We start from the raw sequence: 14,900 nt of genomic DNA, 5'->3' as shown, positions 1-14,900 counted from the left end.
GTTGTTCTGTTCTCCATGGTTAAAAATGACACTTTTTAGTACTTAGTGTATTTTAAAAGATATCCGGCTGTCTCCATTTAGCCTCGTGCCTTCGAGTCTGTTTCCGGAGGGAGAATTAAGTTGAAGGCCGAAGCAAAACTCCCGCGTGGATTTGTCCAAAGAGACTCGCTGTTTCCTAAAGCACGCGTCACGCCGCGTAAAGAAACGAAGCGCAGGACTTGGTCTCCGGCCCGAAAGCCGGGACACAGGCGGTCCCGCGGATGGCTGCGCCGTCCTGACTCTGATCTCGCCACGGTGCCGTCGGCCTGCTGCGCTGACTCTTGACACCAGTCTGCTATAGAGCAATTGGAGAGCTAAAAGTGTCAAAGGCCTCGATACTTTTATTTATCATCATCACACACACATTGTCTGAAACCACTTGTCCCAAGCAGGGTCGTGGCAAACCGGAGCCTAACCCGGCAACACAGGGCGTAAGGCCGGAGGGGAAGGGGACGCACCCAGGACGGGACGCCAGTCCGTCGCAAGGCACCCCAAGTGGGACGCGAACCCCAGACCCACCGGAGAGCAGGACTGGGTCAAACCTGCTGCGCCACCGCACCTCCCCCCTTACTAGCATCACTGCTATGATTATTTATTAGTTTACATGAGAAAAACCATCTTCAGGAATGGCCCATCTGTTCACAGACCATGGTAAAAGACATACAGCAGGTAAAAGAAATAAGGGAGCTCAGGTAGGAGTAACTGGTGGTGGTTGGAGCCGTTGCCTTTAGACCTTAAGGCTGCCGGTTTAAATCCCCCTTTTGCCTGCAGTACCCTTTAGTAAGGTCATTTCCCTAAAAATTGCTCTAGTGGAAGTTACCGAACTGAATTAATGGGTAAATGACTGTAAGAAATAGCTTACCATTTAAGCTGCTTTGCACAAAAGTGTCAGCAACATATTGAGGAGGTCCAGAGTGGATATCTCACACACACACACACACACACACACACACACACACACACACACACACACACACACACACACACTGTCTGAAAGCACTCATCTCAAGCGGGGTTGTGGTGAACTGGAGCCTAACCCTGTAAAACAAAGCATAAGGCTGGAGGGGTAGGGGACACACCCAGGACGGGATGCCAGTCCATCGCAAGGCACCACAAGCGGGACTCGAACCCCAGACCCTCCAGAGAGCAGGACCCAGCCAAACCCACTGCACCACCACACCCCCCTATGGATATCAGACATGTGTAAAAAAAAAAACCAAAATGATGTGCTCAATAAAAATACAGCCATGTAACCACGAACACAAAAGTGAAAAACAAGGTTCCTTTATCGACTGCAGGGCAGTAAACCAGCGTTGTTGAAGACACATTCCCCGTGGAAAAAAAAAAATTAAATGGCACTAACAGATCGGTAATGATGATTAAATCTCTTTGTGGAGTTTACATGTTCCCTCCAGGTGCTCTGGTTTCCTCCCACACTCTGAAGGCACCTGTTTCAGATGAACCGATGACTCTAAATTGACCTTAGTATGTGGTATGTGTATGAGTGTGTGTGTGACTACTTTGCAGTGGACTGGCATCCTGCCCAGAAGGAACTCAGCCTCATGCCCTGTGTTTCCAGGATAGGCTCAGGACCACCACGACCCTGGAATGAGACAAGAGGTTAGGAACCGAACTTCAGCGCATACGGCGCCATTGCCTTTCTTACCGTGCGTCTGTCCTGATAGCCTGTTCCTCCGTCCACATCTATAGTTGTTTAGTCTTTGCAGATTTAATTCCCCACTAATTGCCCGTGACTGCGGTCCTGCTAACGCGATTGGGGCGGCACTTTAAATAATAACACGAGTAAAGGAGGCAATTGGTTCTAATGGCATCAGTCAGGGTGTATTTGACATTAGCAGCCTGTTAGATGGCAAACCACCAAGCCACGAAGCTTCGAGAAGCACAAAAAGGCACCCTGACCATCTCACTGAGGGACTGAGTTAGAGGTTTTCTTTCGCTTTTGCCCGAGTTGAAGCTCTGGCTATTTATTGTTCCCACACCATTTAGCTCCGAAGTGTTTTCTGTGATTGCCAAAAATCTGTCTTTCGGGTTTCGTGCAGAACAACCTAATCTGAAAAATATGTAATAGTGACAGAATTGGAGGGGGGGGTGTAGGGGAGAGGTGGCACAGCGGGCTTGGCCGGGTCCTGCTCTCCGGTGGGTCTGGGGTTCGAGTCCTGCTTGGGGTGCCTTGCAATGGACTGGCGTCCCGTCCTGGGTGTGTCCCCTCCCTCTCCAGCCTTGTGCCCGGTGTTGCTGGGTCAGGGTTTGCTGCGGCTCTGCTCGGGACAAGTGGTTTCAGAGGGTGTGTTTGTGTCTGTCTGAGACAGAACTGGGTCCTTGTCTAATCTGAACACCCACAACAGGCATATGGAAATATGTACCTGTCACAGAGTATAATCCCAAAAAGTATGATGAATAAAATCTGGCACTGACATGAAATGTTTGTGCAATCCAGACTATGGGTGTAAAATATTTATAAAATTATATCTCTTCTAAGTTTCCCAACACGAGGAGATGTAGAAGAGTAGTCCAGAAGGAATGGTGATTTATGATTCCTCCGTGAGCTGAGAGAGAGTGATGTGTGAAAGCCGGTCTGGGAGGAGGTGGGTGGGGGGGGTAAGGAGATATTGGAGGTTAGATCAGGGGACACAACATGGAGAGCAGGTGCGGACGGTACCTGGAAGAGCCGAACAACAGCGTTGGATTATAGGATTACGGCCACAGTCATCATGTGAGCGGCGTGCTGGCCCTGATTACTCGCAGATTACCCTGGTGAAGGTGAAGGAGCTTTACCCTGGCGCTCCCTCCCTTTTGCTTTCCACCAGCCGTGGTGAGGGAGCCCAGAAACCGCCCGGAGCGCTACTGGAGAAGCGAGTCCGTCGAGTAACCGGGACCTTCGGACCCCGGCCGGACCCCCGCAACCTCCAAGGCCTCCTGCAGACCTCTTTCCCGCCCACGATGCCGAGAACCCGGATTGCAGAGTCCCTCGGCAAAAGGAGTCAATAAGGTATTGTTTTTACCGCGCTCCTTACTGCTCGACATTTCAGTAAGTTTACATAACTTTGCATGAAATTAGCTCAAAATAGTATCATGCACATTAGCAATGCGAGCACAGAGGGCCAGCGAGTGTTTCTGTGACTTATTCCCAGGGCGTTTCCCTCCATGCCAGCTGCGTTCCCTGACATCGGCGCGCGGCCCTGTCCCACGCGCACTTCTCGGTGGCAGATCCCAAACGTCAAGACACGTCAAAGACGGCGCCTTGAGACGCAGCCTGTCCCAGCAGGGCGATCGCAAGCCCGGCGATCACTGCTTAACTAGCTGGGCTGGTGGTTAATAGCAGACTAACTCTGCCAGCGAGCTGCGTGAAGAACCCAAAAAGCTCAGGTCAGTAGTAGAGTGTTAGTCTGTCATTTACATTCATCTCATGCTTCTCTCCAAAGCAATTTACAATGTTATGACACCTACAGTTATTTTTACCCATTTGTACACTTGGGTAGTTTTACTGCAGCAATTAAGGGTAAGCGCCTTCTTCATAGGTACTACGGTTTGAGGCGGGATTCGAACCAGTAACCTTCCGGTGCAAAGGCAGCAGCGCTGTACACTTTGCTGCCTCGTTCGATAGCGCAGCAAAGATGGAGTTGCTATCTAATGGATCCGAGGGTCTCGGGTTCAACGCCAACTTACTGCTGCGGTACGCTTGCGCAAGATATTACCCTCAGTCGTTCTAGAAATTGGGTAATTATTTGGAGGGGCCTTAACACTGGAAGTTGCTTTGGAGAAAAGAGTCACCTAAATGAATAAATCTGAGTGTGTAGTGTGCTTTCCAGCTTGGCTTACGCTCCACCGGAGGACTGGCAGATCTTCCCCATTGGGGTGCCTGTGGCCAACACATAGGCGGAGGTGGTGGGTTTGGGGAAACAGCTTATGTGGGAACGTGAGGGCTGGTGGTCCTTTATATAGGTTCAACGTAGCGGAAAGGGCTTTGGCCTAATGCTGTAGTTCCCTCCAAAAATGTAAGTTTTCCAAAACTCTGCTGTGTGAAGTACCGCCTCTCCCAGATCTCCGAGCTGAAGAGGCAGAGCTTTGTTCTAAGCTTGGGCAGCAGTAAATAATCTCATTAGAAGCACATTTGATTACTTTTGGTGAAGTCTGTTTCCTGCTCTCTGTAATCACGGATTTTCTTCTCCTCGTATCGCCGGCCAAAGCAGCGCAATTCGTTCAACGGAGAATCCGTCACGGTCGCCGTTAAATTGCACGGAGCAGAGACCGCGTGCTGTCGTGCTTTTTCAGTTCGTTAATACGCATGAACGTAACAGAAAATGTGTTCTTGCCTTTATGGGTAACAGCGGGCTTTATTTCGCAAAACACTGGGGTTTTCGTGTGGGTTTACATTTATATCACATTGACATTTATTTATTTAGCAGACGCTTTTCTCCAAAGCAACTTCCAAAGACCTCTATGTAGTGTTATGAGCCCACATACCTTATTCACCGTGGTGACTTACACTGCTAGATACACTACTTACACTGGGTCACTCGTCCATACATCAGTGCAACACACACTCTCTCTCTCTCTCTGTCACTCACACACTCCGGGGGAACCTGAACAGCATGTCTTTGGACTGTGGGAGGAAACCAGAGCACCCGGAGGAAACCCACACTGGGTTTACACTACTTACACTGGCTCACTCATCCATACATCAGTGCAACACACACTCTCTCTCTCTCTCTGTCACTCACACACTCCGGGGGAACCTGAACAGCATGTCTTTGGACTGTGGTTTAATACTGAACGAGTGTCGGGAGGAGGGATTGTTGAGGGGGGACGCGTCTCTCCTGTCACAGCAGATCGAAAGGACTATGGCAGGTATCAAATTGTTTTCGAAACATTATGTTATCCTTTTCTGCACTATAAAATGTTGATGTTTGCTCTCCTTGGCTGTGGTGCAGACAAAAACGGAGCGGGCCCATAAACTACTGGAAGCCCCAGTTAAATGCTCATTAAAGGTAGCTGGAATGGCTCGTTGACGGGGAATGGAGGGAAAACCAAACACATTCGACGCCTTGGCTTCGCTGCTGGAAAACTGTTCGGTTTCTTGTCATTTAGGTAGCAGCTCTAAGCTGCGGAGCAGGGAAAAGGAGGATCCCAGTGCACTTCGGACTCTGGGAATGACCAGGTGGGGTGCTGCGATCCGCTGCTCCAGAGCGATGGTGTAGCGTGGAGGAGGGGAACCGGGATCTCCAGCGACGGGCCATGGCGACGAGGGCTCCCGCCTCGGGGCTCCTCCTGCTGCTCATGTGTAGCCACGCCCTGACCGCTCCAGGGTTCGGTGGCCCCCAGCAGCCGGCTCGCGCGCCCATCGTCCCGGGAAAGCCCTTCTTGGTGGTGTGGGGGATCCCCGATTCGGCGTGCACGGGGCGTCCAGACCCCTCCGCCTTTGGGATGGAGAGAGAGCGCCAGGTGGCCGTCTTCTACGAGGACTCGCTGGGGCTCTACCCCTACTACAGCGCGCAGAACCAGCCCGTGTCGGGGGGGCTCCCGCAGCACACCAGCCTGGATGTCCACCTGCGGAGGGTGGAGGCGGACCTGACCACGGCGCTGCCCTCCAGGGACTTTGGCGGCCTGGCCGTGCTGCGCTGGGATGAGTGGGCACCCCAGTGGGGGCGGAACCGCGCTAAGCAGGAGATCTACCAGGAGCAATCCCGGGCGCTGCTGCGGGGCTTCTTCCCCGACTGGGATCACGCCGAGGTGGAGCGGTGGGCACAGGTGAAGCTCTTCAGCACACACACACACACACACACACACACACACACACACACACACTGTGCTGTGCTTTCACGCTGCAATATGTGGCCCTCCAGGTTGATTTCGAGGCTGCGGCCCAGGCAATCCTGATGGAGACACTGCGGGAGGTGAAAAGGCTACGCCCCAAGGCATTGTGGGGCGTGGCCCCGTATCCAGACTGTTACAATTCGGGACCCTCCCAGCGTTGGGCAAATTTCACAGGTTGCTGCCCCGCTGCGGAGATGGCCCTGAACGATGAGCTGGTGTGGCTCTGGAAGCGCTCCTCCGCCCTCTACCCCACCCTCCAGCTGGACAAGCTAGTGGGCGGCACCCCGGGGGCGCGGCTTTACGCCTCCAATCAGGTGCGCGAGGCGCTTCGAGCGGCGGCGATGGCCAGCTCCGCCTACGACCTTCCGGTGTTCCCATTGGTCAAGAGCGCGTACGCATCCACCAATACGTTGCTGTCCGAGGTGAGAGTGTGGGAGGGGCAGTTTCCCGGCGCACTTCCACAGAATTGAGACACGGGTTTGAGACACGGGGGGTTCTCAGGGCTAGGCGTTTTAATGTGGAAATTCTCCTAACGGGCACGTTACGTAATCTGTGCCAAAAATACATTCTCCGTTTAAATTTGAGAGTGAGACGGTGGGGTGGGGGGTAAGAAATCCCATCACAGCAGAATAAAGTGGATTAATGTTAGTGACTCTGCAGCAGAAAAAGAGGCGAGAAAGGAGCTGTCAGGGTAAAATCTGCAGTGTCCATCCTAAGGCAGGAATGACAGTGGTGCGTGAGACACTTCCTCTGTGTGAGGTGCACTGCTGTGTGTGTGTGCGCGCGATGGGTACTGACTCTACGCCCCCGTGTGCTTCGTCTCCAGACCGACCTGGTGAACACGGTTGGGGAGAGCGCTGCTATGGGAGCTGCTGGTGCCATCATCTGGGACAAGTCCCTCCCACCCAGAACTCAGGTATGTCCCCTGCAGGCAAAATCACAGCTTGTCACTCAGGCTCAAAAGTCAACTCCCTCACTGAGGCACCAGGATCATCACTGTATGCGACGCTATTGCACATTTGACGATGTGCTCCTGTGGAGCCGACCAGCGTAACCAGTGTAACCAGGACAGACCAACCGGTCCAAGGGCACTTCTTCATTCCCCTGCCTGGTCTGCATTTGTGTCGCTGCTTTCAGAGAGGATGCTGGGAGCTGGCAGACTTCATGCGGGAGGTCCTGGGCCCGTACGTGGTCAACGTGACCTCGGCCAGCCGCCTCTGCGGCATGGCCCTCTGCAAGGGCCGAGGTCGCTGCGTCCGCAAGAACCCAGAAGGCCCCGCCTACCTGCACCTGCCACCAGCCAGCTTCCTGCTGCTGCCTGGCGAGGGCGGGGGTGTTCAGGCGGAGGGCAACCTAGCTCCCGGCGACCTGGAGGCGTGGCGAAGGGACTTCCGGTGCCAGTGGTACGAGGCCCTGGAGGACGCGGCCGCTGACGAGCAATCCCCGCTGGGAGGGGTCGAGGAGCAAGACTGGGAGCCGCCCACATCGACCGAGCAGACCGTGGAGACCGGATACACCGCGGGCACTGCGGGGACCGAGATGATGGAAACCACGGGGACCCCCCGGGACGCATCCCAAGGAGTCCCCTTGAACAAGAGCGGCCCACCTCTCTCCTGCCGCCTCATTGCCCTGCTGCTGCTGCTGTCCACCAAGCTCTTGCTCACCTGTTGACAGGCCAGGATCAGCTCCCTGTTGCCCTCACAGAGACCCAGTTACTGGTCCGTTTTCCTTCAGTCTCTCCAGACGGACACTCCTTCTACTGGAGGTGTGATGGTGCGCCAGAGACGCACCGGGAGCCAGAAGGCATCCGGTGTACGACGCTAATGGGGGTCTCTAGCACTTCAGCAATGAGAGACTGTTCACAGCTCCCCGACTCCCCCCCCAGGACGACGTTTGGACTCAGGCTTGTTGCGCTCAGTTGTTCAGACGTGAGAAGTCAGACAAGATGAGGAACAGGTGCCAGCCCCTCTCACTGTGGACCAGGAGCCATGGCAACTAGACTCAGGTGTTTGCGTACAGTATCTCAGAAGCTCTCTTCCCTCTCCCTCCCTCGCGCTGCTGCTGACCACGAGTTCATTTATTCTCCCAGCTGACGCCTGCTCTGCGTTAAGCGGTCCTCACGCGTGCTCGTTTATCCCATTCGGACTCTTCCTCAACGTACCTGTGGTGATTTTTTTTTTACCGATTGTGACTTAGAAAGTCAGTGTCACAATGAAGGTGATTTTGGAGCTGCAAACCGAACGAATCACAAACAGATTTCCGGACCCAGCTGCGTTCGAAAGGAGGAGACAGTGTGCTCTCTAAATATGGATTATATATTCACTGTTTCTCAAAATCAGTTGCTGCTGGTAGCGGAGGTGGCTTCACCATACGCACACCTGTAACGGTCCCAGTGTGGTCGCTCATGTATTTAATGAGTATTTAGCAGCTGTGTTATCGTCCACCGCTATTTCAAGTTGTGCGTTTCCAACACAAAACTTTGGTTATTTAGATCGAGTAATGTCTGCAGTGTCTGCTAAAAAAACTGTATTTTAAAAGCACAAATCAGCAAGGACGTGGGCAAGGCTGGTTGTGGTCAAAGAGGGCATATGAGGTCAACCCAAAGTGCTCCACCATGTGGTCAGTAGGTTATACTGCAGGTCCGGAAAAGTGTTCCATTTCCTGTTGACAAAAATGACACAGTGTGGGTATTTTCTGTTGTCTGTTATACTTGGAGGGGGGGCGTGGTGGTGCAGTGGGTTGGACCGGGTCCTGCTCTCCGGTGGGTCTGGGGTTCGAGTCCCACTTGGGGTGTCTTGCAAGGGACTGGCGTCCTGTCCTGAGTACGCCCCCTCCAGCCTTACGCCCTGTGTTGCCGGGTTAGGCTCCGGCTCCTCGCAATGCCGTATGGGACAAGTGGTTTCAGATGGTGTGTGTGTGTGTGTGTGTGTGTGTGTGTGTGTGTTTATCACCTCTGTTGTAAACAGCAGTATACAAAGTAGCTGTCATTTTTACTTGCACGTCACACAGAACAAACTTTATACTAATGTTGTATCTTCTACTAATTATACTAAATGTTTATACCGCGATACCAAGAAGGGCTACAGTATAACCACACACACAGAGTCTGAAACCGCTTGTCCCAAGCGGGGTCTCGGCGAACCGGAGCCTAACCCGGCCACGCAGGACACAAGGCTGAAGGGGCCCACCCTGGATGGGACACCAGTCTGTTGCAAGGCACCCCAAGAAGGACCCAAATCCCAGACCCACCCGAGAGCAGGACCTGGCCAAGCCTGCCGCGCCACCTACAGTATAACCAACAGATTACAAATGTTTTGATTTATGTATCTATGTATTTGTTTGGAGACCCTATCTGAAAAATCTCCTCTGTTCTGTACATTGTAATGGAATAGAAGAATATTTCAGGTGGAATAGAAACAGCACCTAGCTGCATTTTTTTGTAAATTTATTGTTATTTTAAAATATACAATTGGGACACGATAAATAAAGTGTTATGGAACAGAGACGATATTTACAAATGCAACACAGATTTACAGATTGTACAGCAGTGCAGGCAGAAAGCGGAGGCTGCTCCCGAGTTGACCCCCACCACCCCCACCCCAAACTTAATACCATTAAAAGCAGAGCAGCCATTTATCATGAGCTTCTTCCAAGGTCAACAATCATATACACAGAATGACACAAAGCTTCCACATCCTGTCCTTGTCACCATGGAAACACACCTGTCATCAGACCTGGCACAGCAGGTCAGCAAAATGATAACTTTTACCCAGCATTTCACACCTTCAAACCCTGCGCCTCTGGAGCGAAAGACCTCCAGTCCTTTTAATGTCTTCATCCTGCAAGAAACACTAATCACACACTGTGCTCATACTGGGGCTGACAACAAAAACACGCACGCACGCACGCACGCAGAGAATCCCACAAAACCTAGACACTCATGGTATATATACAAACACAGACAGAACCCTGAAATAAAACATACCAACAGTCATATGTGACAGTTCCCCTGATGCATACATACAGGAATATGCATAAACACACAAACGCGCACACACACAGCCCAGACTAAGGGGCCAGTGGGAATTGCCCTCCTGTGCAATAGCTTGCTTGCGCACACACTATGGAGCTGGACGGCGGGAGTCAATCGGGGGAAATGGCTGCTGTTTAGCAGAGGCCTGGAGCTGGGAGTAGGGAGGGTTTATTTGCAAAGTGTCTCCAGGATGTCCAGCGTTTGCTTAATGTCACGGATCTGCTTGGCCAGAGCGTGAATGGGCTGCATGGAGCGGTCCAGTTCCTCACAGCGTGCCATCAGAGTGTACATTCCCTGGAGAAAGACGCACAGTCACCATCCACAGGACACTTCAGGTTTTACCATCCTTGTGAACAACTGTTGTAAAACAAGGTTATACACATATGCATATACACTCTCCTCACACTTCACACCACAAACCGATCTCACCTTTATGCTCATGTCCACCGACTCCCCAACACTGTCCACCGAATCCCGGTAAGTTTGGATGTAACCTACGCTCAGTGCCGTCATCTGGAAACAGACACAGCCGGGGGTGTAAGTGAGATGGGGTAAAGCTGTGGAAACCTAAAATTATAGCAGCTTATATGTGCTGTTGGTCCATGTCGGAGGTGACAATGAGATGACTGGGAAGGGGTCGCTGGAATGATTGGGGCAGCTGGAAGGAGGTGTCAAGGCGGTCCAGCCAACTCACATTCTGGATGGTTCTCCCAAGGCCGCGCATCACCAGTTCCACACTCTGGGCCACTTCCTGTGCCTGTCTGTGCAGGTCCAGCAAGACCCCCGGATCGATTGGGGGGATATCTGCTGGCGGCCGGAGCGACCCCCGGCTCTGCCCTGAGCGGTCAAACAGTCCTCGGTTCTGAGCCCGACCGTGGCCTTACAAAGAGAGAAGAATAAACAGGACCGTGAGGTTTCCAGAGCACGCTGGTATTTTCTTTTCCCTTCAATCAGTTACAGAAGAGCAATGTGTGTGATGAGCACTGATGCACAAGTAGCTGGGGCTCCTTCCATAACCAGCGCACTGTGACCGTCCTGTGTGAGACAGAGCCGTGGACTTTCACCGGGGACAAATAGTGACAAAGAAATGTGCTTCCGTGGAGCGAGAGTCTGACAGCACAGATATTCTCTTGAACAGGACAGCTGCCAGTACCAGAGAAGTCCTGGAAACATAACCCCTTATCCCTGTGGTCATTTCTGGTACATCTCCCAGAACAGCTCGCCTGCCGACCCACCCCGGTTCTGACTGCCTCTACGAGCCCCCAGCCCCATAAAAAAGGTCCAACTCACTATCAGAGTCCAGACTAGGTCTGGAACTCATCTTGATCTTGTGCTCCAGGTTCCTCGTGATGAAGTGAGTGACATCCCCATCGTGGCTAACTGTTCCTTCTAGTTCCAAAGCGCTGGAGATGGTGGCCCTGCGGCCCTCAGGCGGGCCCCGTGCCCCCCCGCACGCCTGGCTGATCTCATCCAGACTCTTACTGTCCTGCATGCCTCGTACGATCCGCTCCCGCTCCGGTGCCGCTCGCACATGCACCTGTGCCATCACGTGTGGGGGGTGGGAGGCTTTGTGGCCTTGCAGGGGGCTGGGGCTACCAGCGTGCTCCTCAGAGGGTACATCTGGGGGCAGCCCGTCTCGCACAGCAGGGGGCAAAAACACTTGTGCAGCTGCAGAGCACTGAGAAGGGAGACAATGAATTATAGAATGAAGCAAACATGTACGCATACAAAACCATTATTGTTTTATATATATTTATTTACATCATTTTACACAATCACTTGTACATACATGGAGTAATGTGCAGAATTAAACTTGCACTAGTTTTTAAAGGCAAAAAACTAATTTGTCACACAAAATCTGGGACCAATCGTACAGATGTTCCCATCTATAAGGTGAGAGAGGAGCTGTGCAGGGTTTGCCGCTCCCATGGATGTCAAATAACCTCTGAACATCACCCACCTCACGCGTCCCTGCTGTCTCCTCCTGCTCATCCACCTGCTTCGTTCCTACTCTCTCTTCTCTCTTAACATCCTTCAGGGATTTGGCTGCAGGGTTCCCCGCTGCAGCAGCGTAGACTAGTTCTGTGTAGGGTCTGTTTTCGTGGGGTGAACCTGCGTCGGACGGGTCGGTGGTACACAGGCTCACAGCAGTGGTGTCCACGCATCCCTCCTCACATGGTGGTTGTCTTCCTCCTTCCATTTCCCCCTCGTTCAACTCCCTCTCTGCGGGGGATACGGCTGCGGGCTCCAGCCCACACCCAGGGACCCTCTCGGCGCATTTGGTGGGCTGGAGGCCGTTAGAGCACTCCTCATCACTGGAGCTCAGGGACCCTGGCGAGTCAAGCCCATTGGACACTGTGTGGACCGCTGATCCAGTCCCAGGAGAGTGACTCATCCTTTCAGCTGCTGAACACACAGACCACCACCACCACCATCATCATCATCATCATCATCATCCATATATCATACAATTCCAGGACTCTGCAGAAAACGTGGACAAGCCACAAAAACAGCTTCTTCCCTCCCGCAGCGTCCCTGGTCAACCTCAGAGGAGCACTTCATAATCCATATACAGACCGCAACGGACACGAAGATTCCAGTGCTGACATACAACTCCTAACCTAACAGAGAACACACCCTGCAGCAACGCGCTATGAAAGCACCACCGGTTACACCTGTTTATGTCAAGTGCCACTGCTATTTCCACCGCTGTGACCACACTGATAAAAAACACTCATCTCGTCCCTGTCGAGAACTGTACCGTTTCCATCGTATCCCCGTTCCGACACCACAAGTCACCTGTCCGATCTGAAACTCCGCAACGTCGCCAGCGCTCCGTGGACCATGTGCTCCGATCGGCACGACGTCCCACTGGCTACCGTCAGCTGTCCCGCGTTCTCTGACCCACCGTCTACTGTCTCATTGTCCATTATCCTATCCCTCTGTCCATTGTCCCCTGCCTACTGTCAGCTGTCCCATCCCACTGTCCCAGCTGTCCATTGTCTTCTGCCTACTGTCAGCTGTCCCAATGTTCCCTGACCCACTGTCTCGTCCCTCTTCCCTTTGTCCCCTACCCACTGTCCATTATCCCATCCCTCTGTGACAGTCTGTCCATTGTCCCAAGCCCACTGTCTACTGTCCCATTGCCAAATCTCTCTGTCCATCCATTGTCCCTCTCCCACTGACTGTCCCTAGTGTCAGCTGTCCTCTGTCCCTCTCGCACTATATATCCACTCGACTGGGCGGCAGAGCTGCAGGAGACACGCAGAACGACGACGGCTTCTCTTCTCACTTCTGCATAGTTTGGCCTTTGGCTTTGCGCTTGCTTGGCACCATCAAACTAACTCTCTTCAAACAGAACTCAAGAAGACTCACTGGGTCAGAACGACTACCTGAACAATAATTAACACCAGAAACACCACGAGCCGGACACTGTTTTTGTTTACATCGAGTCGACCAGGCAGTCTTGAGTCTCTCCAACACGGAAACGCAGAGAGAGACACGTCGTCGGTCGTAAGAGAGAGACGGCCGACGACACAGGACAGGGCCTGGATGTTATATCTTTAAAAATCATGTCTCTGCAGCTTACTTATCCACGACAAACCGCCACGGAGCTATTGTTATTGCAAAGAGCGAGACAAAAACTGTAAACACACCTGCAGTGATACGAGGTACGCGGTGACGGGTTTCGAATTCATCGAATTCTGCTTCAACTCTCCACATCCGAGCACAGACTACTACCGGAAGAGTCCCACACTATTAATGCTCCGGGCGGCAACCAGGGACGAGTCCAACAGTTCCAAAGTACATTATTATTATTATTATTCTTATTATTATTGTTGTTGTTGTTGTTAGGTGTTCATTGCATCACTAACAAATTCTTCAGTTTTTCAAAATGTAAATTTCTTAGTAGCTGGCTGACGTTTCTTAACGATAAAGAAACTTTCACATTTCCTTTCAGAATGTAACTACAGATTATATGTTAATATATGGGTATAAATTTAAATCTTTACGAACTGTGAACTGTGTACGCAGCTTAAGCATCTGCTAAATCAAATGATTAAATACTGTACCAACCTCAACCTCCAAGGGCTTATGCTTTAAAATGTAAGGTTCAAAAGATTGAAATGATGTTCAACTGTTATATAGCAGTTGGTCACTTACATTTACATTTATTTATTTAGCAGACGCTTTTCTCCAAAGCGACTTCCAATGAACTCTATGTAGTGTTATGAGCCCACACACCTTATTCACCGTGGTGACTTACACTGCTAGATACACTACTTACACTGGGTCACTCATCCATACATCAGTGGAACACACTCTCTCTGTCACTGTCACTCACACACTATGGGTGAACCTGAATGTCTTTGGAGCGTGGGAGGAAACCAGAGCACCCGGAGGAAACCCACACTGGGTTTACACTACTTAACACTGGCTCACTCATCCATACATCAGCAAAACACACACACACTCTCTGTCACTCACACACTTCCCTGGGATGCTTTTACAGGACCATTTCCAGCTGCGTTATAATACCACAGTACAATTTACATGATCAAATGCATTGGTTAGCGCCATAACCCATCAAAAAAGTGTATGTCTATAGCACATTAATCTGTGTGCGGCTGTAACCCAACAGACACCCGGTCCCATTCTGAGCCTGCATAGCTTACATTTAACCCAGGATTCTGTAATGTGCAATGTTTTCCTAAATGAAGACAATCACCATTCTAACCAGTCTTTCCTTTTTCATTCTTTGGTGGGTAAACAGAAGACTTATAATATATAAAACATTAAGGACTGATAAGCATATGCGTATTATTTCTATGTCGAGTAGCACTGCTGTCTCACAGCGCCTGGGAGGTGTGAGAGGACATGGGTTCGATCTCCGCTCAGCCTTTGTGGAGTTTGAATGTTCTCCCCGAGTCTGCGTGGGTTTCCTCCGGGTGCTCTGGTTTCCTCCCACAGTCTAAACACATGCTGTTCAGGT

At 51.7% G+C, this 14,900-nt stretch overlaps 2 protein-coding genes across 3 annotated transcripts; one reads left to right on the top strand and one right to left on the bottom strand.

The window, feature by feature from the left end:
- Nucleotides 1-5,295: 5,295 nt before the first annotated feature.
- Nucleotides 5,296-7,545, top strand: LOC108940242 (hyaluronidase-1). Its single transcript, XM_029246996.1, has 4 exons — nucleotides 5,296-5,808; nucleotides 5,904-6,296; nucleotides 6,701-6,790; nucleotides 7,012-7,545. Exons 1-4 carry the CDS (start codon nucleotides 5,296-5,298, stop codon nucleotides 7,543-7,545), a joined length of 1,530 nt encoding a protein of 509 aa, XP_029102829.1.
- Nucleotides 7,546-9,384: 1,839 nt separating this feature from the next.
- borcs6 (BLOC-1 related complex subunit 6) lies at nucleotides 9,385-13,650 on the bottom strand. 2 transcript variants are annotated; one of them, XM_018762258.2, is made up of 6 exons: nucleotides 13,564-13,650; nucleotides 11,868-12,313; nucleotides 11,198-11,585; nucleotides 10,602-10,786; nucleotides 10,337-10,420; nucleotides 9,385-10,201 (listed from the first exon to the last, which is right to left on the bottom strand). In XM_018762258.2, exons 1-6 carry the CDS (start codon nucleotides 13,628-13,630, stop codon nucleotides 10,076-10,078), a joined length of 1,296 nt encoding a protein of 431 aa, XP_018617774.1. In that variant the 5' UTR covers nucleotides 13,631-13,650; the 3' UTR covers nucleotides 9,385-10,075. The 2 variants fall into 2 exon arrangements, with proteins under 2 accessions (XP_018617774.1, XP_018617775.1); XM_018762259.2 differs by having other exon boundaries at nucleotides 11,868-12,310.
- Between the last annotated feature and the right edge of the window lie 1,250 nt (nucleotides 13,651-14,900).

This window comes from Scleropages formosus, chromosome 2 (genome assembly GCF_900964775.1).
Source record: "Scleropages formosus chromosome 2, fSclFor1.1, whole genome shotgun sequence".
NCBI lineage: Eukaryota > Metazoa > Chordata > Actinopteri > Osteoglossiformes > Osteoglossidae > Scleropages > Scleropages formosus.
This window is presented reverse-complemented; position numbering and strand designations above follow the sequence as displayed.

Coding starts and splice junctions, on each gene's coding strand:
- borcs6 (XM_018762258.2), bottom strand. CDS start 13,630: ATGTGGAGAGTTGAAGCAGAATTCGATGAATTCGAAACCCGTCACCGC. Junction 11,586..11,867: donor AGACAGCAGGGACGCGTGAG/GTGGGTGATGTT, acceptor CTCCCTTCTCAG/TGCTCTGCAGCTGCACAAGT. Junction 10,202..10,336: donor CGGTGGACATGAGCATAAAG/GTGAGATCGGTT, acceptor GTCTTTCTCCAG/GGAATGTACACTCTGATGGC.
- LOC108940242 (XM_029246996.1), top strand. CDS start 5,296: ATGGCGACGAGGGCTCCCGCCTCGGGGCTCCTCCTGCTGCTCATGTGT. Junction 5,809..5,903: donor AGGTGGAGCGGTGGGCACAG/GTGAAGCTCTTC, acceptor GTGGCCCTCCAG/GTTGATTTCGAGGCTGCGGC. Junction 6,297..6,700: donor CCAATACGTTGCTGTCCGAG/GTGAGAGTGTGG, acceptor CTTCGTCTCCAG/ACCGACCTGGTGAACACGGT.